The following is a 7994-nucleotide window of genomic DNA, read 5'->3' on the forward strand; positions in this document are numbered from 1 at the left end:
TATATATATATATATATACATATATATAAAACGCTGTATCTTGGTATCATATTTCTTTTTCCCCAGATTGTTTTGTTAGTATTTTTACGTTTTACAGAACTCTGGTCTTTCTGAGCAATATCCACACACGCAGTTCAATTCCAAACTTTTACTTAGGATATTTTAGAATTTTGCAGAAATACCAGATGTTCGGTTTAATAAAACTAAAGGCACCTGTTCCCCCCCTCCCTCTCTCAGCCACTCGACTGTTATAATATTCTGTCCCCCTGTACACGTAGCGACGTGGCTGGTAGATAAGACACCTGACGTTCGAGAAATTAAGCCACCTAACGTCTGTCGTAGTCCTCTCTACGTCACACTATGTGCTTGGATTCTCAGGTCACCAAACCTTCGGGTCACACTACACCTGCTGCAGTCCTCAGGTCACACACCACACCTGCTGAAGCCCTCAGGTCACACCACACCTGTTGCAGTCCTCAGGTCACACACCACACCTGCTGAAGCCCTCAGGTCACACCCCACCTGCTGCAGTCCTCAGGTCACACACCACACCTGCTGCAGTCCTCAGGTCACACACCACACCTGCTGCAGTCCTTAGGTCACACACCACACCTGCTGAAGTCCTCAGGTCACGCTACATAACGTAGTTCTAGTGTGGCCACGTTCATCAGGCGCAGTTCTTCTGAGGTCAGTGTAAAACTGCCTAGGTTCGCTGACCTGGGCACCACACCTGTTGCAGCGCTCGGGGCAGTGCGCCTTTCTCTGAATCCCCAGGTCAGTAAACACGCCACTGTCCCCATTGAGCACAACCCGCCTCAATCCCCAGGTCGGCACACGTCATTCACACCAGGTGAGGTTAGATTAGGTTAGGTTAAGTACACAGGTCATTTACACCTGTGACACCAAGCGCTACACCTGCCATGCACTAACCCTTGTGTTCCTCTCTCTCTCTCTCCTCCACAGTGGGCAAGCTGGAGTCGTCACCCAAGTGGTCGTCGGCAGCTCCCGCGGCGTCCGCCCCCGGAGGCGGCAGCGGCGCAGGAGGGGGCTGCAGCTCACCCCTGACGGCCCTGGAGCGGCCCTCCTCCTGCCCTTCACCCGTCCCTCTCACGACCCTGACCGCCCACTCCGCCCACCACGGGGGCAACGTGGGCATCCACAACAGCATGGGCGGCATGCAGCAGGGGCACCCACCTCCGCCCTTCTCCCTCCTCAACCACACCGTCAACAACTACATGCTCCCTGACCCCACCAAGAGCAATCTCATCTCCCAGCTCTTCTGAACAGCCTCGGAGCCACCTCCCGACAACCACATCCAACAACAACATCGTCCCCGCACTCACCCAAGCCTGTAGCCCAGACCCGTTCGTAGCGAGAAGCTCATCGCGACACGCGGTAGCCACCGAGGACGAGAAGAACCAGAGCCGTTGGGGACCCCCGCCTCTCTAGTCTTCATTAACGTCCTTCCAGTGGATCACAAAGGGGGCGTCTATCTCCGGGCCTCCTGGCCTCTCTCCACAGTGCTGTTTGTTATCACCACCGCTCACAGTCGGACGTACCAGTCAGACACGAAGCCGTAGCGGTAAATCCCGTGAACTGGTCTTCGACCGCTGACTTTTATCTTTGGCCTCGGGGTCCGCTGCTGGATGGGACGGTCGACCAATTCTTCCCACGTCCAGAGAAAGTGCGAGACAGAGGAGGAAGGCACAAACGCGTCGTGAGTTGGCGAGAGACGCGATCACAAGTAGACTAGACGACCGCATAGTGACGCGGTCTCAGCAGATCGGACTGCTGTATAATGACCCGGTCAACAGACTGGACCACTGTATACTGAGGCGGTCAATAGACTGGATTACTGTATACGCTGAGGCGGTCAATAGACTGGACCACTGTACGCTGAGGCGGTCAATAGACTGGACCACTGTACGCTGAGGCGGTTAATAGACTGGAGTACTGTACCCTGAGGCGGTCAATAGACTGGAGTACTGTACCCCGAGGCAGTCAATAGACTGGAGTACTGTACCCCGAGCGGTCAATAGACTTCAGTACTGTACCCTGAGGCGGTCAATAGACTGTTGTACTGTAACCCGAGGTGGTCAATAGACTGGAGTACTGTACCCTGAGGCGGTCAATAGACTGGAGTACTGTACCCTGAGGCGATCAATAGACTGGAGTACTGTAACCCGAGGTGGTCAATAGACTGGAGTACTGTACCCTGAGGCGGTCAATAGACTGTTATACTGTAACCCGAGGTGGTCAATAGACTGGAGTACTGTATCCTAAGGCGATCAATAGACTGGAGTACTGTACCCTGAGGCGGTCAATAGACTGGAGTACTGTACCCTGAGGCGGTCAATAGACTGTTGTACTGTAACCCGAGGTGGTAAATAGACTGGAGTACTGTACCCTGAGGCGGTCAATAGACTGGAGTACTGTAACCCGAGGTGGTCAACAGACTGGAGTACTGTACTCATCGCTTGATGTTATTTTCTTTAAGACGTTACCGGAGGTGTCTGAAGTACCAGGAGGACGCTTTCTGCAGCTGTGAGAGCTAAACAGTGCTCCAGCTGTGTTATGAGCAATGCTCCAGCTGTGCGCTGAGTAATGCTCCAGCTGTCCGCTGAGTAATGCTCCAGCTGTGCACTGAGCAATGCTCCAACTGTGTGCATGGAACATCCACCTGTGCTGTGAACAATGCTCTAGCTTTGTACTGAGCAATCCTCCAGCAGTGTACTGAGTAATGCTCCAGCTGTGATGTGAACAATGCTCCAGCTGTGTAGTAAACAATGCTCCACCTATGTACCGAACAATGTTCCAGCTGTGTGCTCAAAAATGCTCCAGCTGCACTGAACAATGTTCCAGCTGTGTAACGGACAATGCTCCAGCTCTGGGTGATAAACACTATTCCGGCTGCACTGAACAATGCTCCGGCTGTAATAACCTACACTCCAGCTGTGTGTACTGAGCAATGCTCCTTCTGTGTGTACTTAACAATGCTCCATCTGTGTAGGGAACAATGCTTCAGGTGTACTAAGCGATGCTCCAGCCGTAACGGACAATACTCCAGCTGTGTGTACTTGGCAATGCTCCTGCTGAGTGTACTTAACAATAATTCTGCTGAGTGTACCCAGCAATGCTCCGGCTGTGTGTACTCAACAATGCTCCCACTGAGTGTACTTAACAATGCTCCCACTGAGTGTACTCAACAATGCTCCCACTGAGTGTACTCAACAATGCTCCAGCGGTGTACCGAACAGTGCTCCAGCCGAGTGTACTCAACAATGTTGCAGCTGAGTGTACTCAGTAATGCTCCGGCAATGTGTACCGAACAATGCTCCGGCTTAGTGCAATCGAACAATGCTCCAGCTGTGTAATATATACATAACTTTTAAGCGTGTTATTTTGTTTCTAGATAAAATGATTGAAGTGTACCGTATGTGTGTGTATGTGTGTTTTTCTTTTCTCAATAATTTCACCCCTCCCCACGGGGTGTGGGGGAGGGAATACCATTACCACAGGGTAACTCATTCCCTCGGTGTCGTTATGACACTTGGCGGTTCAACGACGTTCACCGAGTTCGTCGACGATGAACGATGGAAAGTGGTTGAACGAGATTCAGAGGAGACGACAACCACCCCCCCCTCCCGCCCCCGCCCTTTGTAAGAATAGACACTACACCCATCCCCCCTTTAAAAGCCCCCCCCCCCCCAACAACCCTTGTGGTTAAACGCCCAGGTGAAGTGGGTTGTGAGTTTCAGGTATGTTTTGATATACTTCGGCCAAATGGTTCGCACATAACGAGACCCGGGGGCATTGAACTCCTTTTTGTGGGGGGAAATATTCGAATTGCTAATCAACCTCTCTTCATTGTTACCATTACCCGTGTCCGGGTTAGGTCGGGGGAGCGCAGACCCCGAAATGCTTTTCCACTAAGATGAAGAATAAATAAAAAAAAAAGATTCAGAACACATGTGATGAATCTTCGGGTGGATTCACACGACGACGAATCTTCCCCAATCACAAGTCAGCCGTTGGCGTGGGTGACGGTGACCTAATGGAACGCGAGCGGTGGTCGAGATTTCATATTTTATATATATATACACACATCCGGCGTTCTACTAGCTACAAGGCTAGTCGGCTTTCCCTCCCTCTCTCTCTCGAGAGCGCGAGCCCCAGTTCATATTCATTTTTACCCAGAAAACAAGACTTCAAGGAGAGCTTTTCAAACCCCCTCGCCTTCATTTCGTACCTAAAGGAAACTCCTCCACTGTCTGAGGTGGCTCTTTAGGCAGCCTCCGAAAAATGAACGGCCGTTAACGCCTCGCCTCGAGCGCGGAGCCTGGCGCCATCTCGCTGACGCGGGAAACGGCGATCAAGAATATCATATTTATATATATGATGGTTTGGCCTTTGGGGTCAGGTCAGGTCACCACCATCAGTCTGGAGGGCCGGCTCAGTTGGTCGTGCCCCCCAAAAGGAGCGGGCTGAATACATCAGCCCTGGGCCTAGCCAGTTCGTGTGACGCGCCTCATGTTCGTTTCCCGGGTTCCCACCTGTTGTGTGTGTGTATGTGGAGGGGACACCATGGTATTTTCCGGGGAGGTGTTGAGTAGTGTGTGAGCCAGCCCGAGTTATAATTCTGTGGGTTTTGTGTAAATAAAGATGAAAAGTCCTATAATTTCACTTAATATATATATATATATATATATATATATATATATATATATATATATATATATATATATATATATATATATATATTAATTGACCATAGGACTGGGGATAATTTTACACTTTATTTCGTTTTTAATACTAAAGCTTAGCTGGTTTTAAAAAAAATTCTTTCCCAAAGTGTAAATATATATAAGTGTTTTAAGTCATTTATCGTGTCACCTGTAGTGGAAGAAAAAAAAATAAAATAAAAATAACGTCAAAATTTACTTTCCCGTGTTGTTAGTGTGTAAATATATGATAATAATAATAATAATGAATAGGAAACTGGCCTTACAGAATCTCTCTTCCCGTGGTTTGAAAACTGCGTGTCCCGCCGCTCTCTGGTTCGAGCGAGACTGTGAATGGCGTTTTTGGGGAATCGACTGTAAGACAGAAGATACAAACAACATGGAAGAAAAAAAATATGATATATAATTATTGAAGTTTTCATATCAGTGCCATTATGGGCGCTAGCCCTCACCCTAGATATAAAAAAAAAGTAAAAAAAAAAGAAGATAAAGAATAAAGGATATTGTTCCTTGGGCTTTGGAGACATGCGCGGGAGTCGAGTTAACTGAATGCGCGCGGACGTGCTCGCGCGCACGACATTATCATTCTATACATAGCAATTATCGATATTCTAAAATATTCATAGCTTAATACACTCGCTACTGGACCTGCCCTGAGCCACCCAATGTTTGTATATTATCAATGTTGGTGATTATGACACTTTACATGTGTGTGTGTGTGTGTGTGTGTGTGTGTGAGTGTGTGTGTGTGTGTGTGTGTGTGTCGTCGTCCCCCTAAACCACCCCCCCATTCCACTTACCACACGCATCACAACGACGACAGGACGACATTTTTTGAATTCTTTGCGTCCATGGTTGATCACGATGTCATTTAATCTTCTCATATGTATAACGTATTTCAGATTATTATAGACCCCCCTCCCTCCCCTCCAAAAAAAAAACGCTTCTCTGTAATTAACAATGTATGTGTACTACCGAAAATGGATAACCTTCTGTAATAAAACATAACTGAAAAAAAAAAATTAATATATCATGTGGAGATCTTTTAATATACCTTAAAACCTTACTATTTATTTCCCCAACCTGACGCCCAAGCGTGTGGTGTGCGTGTGTGTGTGTGTGTGTGCGCCTTACACTACCTTAGCGCTAGGATCGCTCTCGCCAACCAACCAACCTTACGCTAGGATTTCTCGCCAACCAACCAACCTTACGCTAGGATTTCTCGCCAACCAACCAACCTTATGCTAGGAATTCGCGCCAACCATTTCTCGCCAACTAACCAACCAAGCTAACGCTAGGATTTCTCGCCAACCAACCAACCAAAGTCACTTTCTGCTACACTTGTCCTTCCTGCCTGCCTAGTCACGCTTATCATACACTCTTCTTACCAAGTAAGTTAGACCAAACCAGGTAGCCTAAATGTGATATTAGTATACCAGTACTTTCTGCCAAAGCGGGAGCCCCTTTCATACTATACCAGCCCTTGTTTATCAACCAGATAGCTTAGCTCACACCACAACACACCAGTTCTTCCCACCAATCAACCTAATCCATTATACTAGTATTTCATGCCAACCAGGAACCCTGGTTCCTCCCGTGACACCAGTCCCTTCCTCCCCAGCCAAATTGCCTTGTCGCCCTTTTACGAAGCAAATCAACTTGACCATATGATCAAACTCCTTGTCTTCTACAATACACGAAAATAAGAAAATTCAAGTCTGTAATAACCTTCAGTAATCATAACATCATCTAACTATAAATTAAGACCAAACGAAGTTTATGAAGTCTGGGTGACAACACAATTGTATTTACAGGATAGAGAGAGAAAAAAAAGAGAGGAACATTTTGTACCGAGACAGAACTCTGTGTTTTAATTACATTACCAAGTCTCAGCCGAACGGAACAACGCACTGGCTACGTTAATAGAAATGCAATGACAAAGGGGAAAAAATAGATTCCCAAAAAATATAATTTGAAAAATACTTTACACACTAATTATCCCCTAAAAAACTGGCAAAGTACCAATCACATGCTCTAAAACTAGCAGGGTGCTAGTTTATACACGCTATAATGGGCAAGGTGCTTATTACATTGCCAAATTGGCAAAGTACCCATTATATCCTTAAATTGGCGAAGTACCAATTATATAACCCAAATCTGGCAAAGTGCCAATCATATCCCAAAACGTGCAAAGTACCAATCACATCCTAAAATTGGCCAAGTACCAGTTATATCCCAAAAATGAATAGGTACCAGGTATATCCCTGAAATAGGCAGGAGGTGACACCAAACTAAATACGCCGCAACAACAAAACAAAATGAGAAATTACATAGTTCAATAAATTGCATTTCATTTGAAATGACCAACCCACACCAGCAACTTGCGAATCTTGATCGACATTTTCATCAATGAACACTGAATGAAAAAGAAAAAAAAACTCAGCAAACACCAATCACTAAAAGAATAAAAGATTACTTAAGCTATAAGGAAACAGGCCATTAGGAAAAGATGACACACACACACACACACACACACACACACACACACACACACACACACGTACAATGGATCAGGGCCACACGAGAGCAGAAGTCCCTCTTCGTACAGTACAAAAAAATAGGTTATTACACTCCATTAACCCCGGTGCCCCATCACAACCCCATCACAACCCAGTAGACTTCTCCGGTGCCCCGTCACAACCCCATCACAACCCAGTAGACTTTTCTCGTCCAATCTCTCCAGAATAACCACGAGAAATAACGAAAATAAAGCGAATAATGACACCCATTACCTATGACCAGAGTCTTCGAGATCTTCAGTTGGTATAACTTACAACGCGGGGAAACATGCGCTCGGAACCGCTTTACGCGTGAGCATCATCAGTCCAAATCCTCATGTAATTACGTCGATCCTGTTGCTCTGAACTGGAAACCTTTAGCCATCACAGACGCAAATCCTCGGCGTTCATCGACCAATGAACGAGAAAAAAAAAAGAAATGTAATCAGAAACGAATTAATATAGATTACCGATCTCATTAACTCACCTGTGACAGTCCATACACAAAAGGTAAATCTCCTGCATCAATTAGGTTCCATTTCAACTATTCGGACCATGTCATTATCACGGAGAAATTCTTGATACATAGGGTGCCCTTGTGAAATGACGTCAGACGACACCGTTTTCTATGGGGTGGTTGAAGTGAACTTGAACTAAAAACGGGTGACGGGAAATCTAAAATTCTTGTTCCCAA

The 7994-nt window shown here is 46.5% G+C and overlaps 1 protein-coding gene across 1 annotated transcript in view; it reads left to right on the plus strand.

Annotated features, from left to right (window-relative positions):
* LOC139766325 (uncharacterized) overlaps positions 1-4929 on the plus strand; it is a 127476-nt gene extending 122547 nt beyond the window's left edge. The window contains exon 7 of the mRNA XM_071694820.1: positions 964-4929. Coding sequence (XP_071550921.1) covers positions 964-1283 — 320 coding nt within the window. The 3' untranslated portion in view covers positions 1284-4929. The remainder of the gene's footprint in view (positions 1-963) is intronic.
* The last annotated feature ends 3065 nt before the right edge of the window (positions 4930-7994 follow it).

The sequence above is a fragment of the Panulirus ornatus genome, chromosome 57 (genome assembly GCF_036320965.1).
Source record: "Panulirus ornatus isolate Po-2019 chromosome 57, ASM3632096v1, whole genome shotgun sequence".
NCBI lineage: Eukaryota > Metazoa > Arthropoda > Malacostraca > Decapoda > Palinuridae > Panulirus > Panulirus ornatus.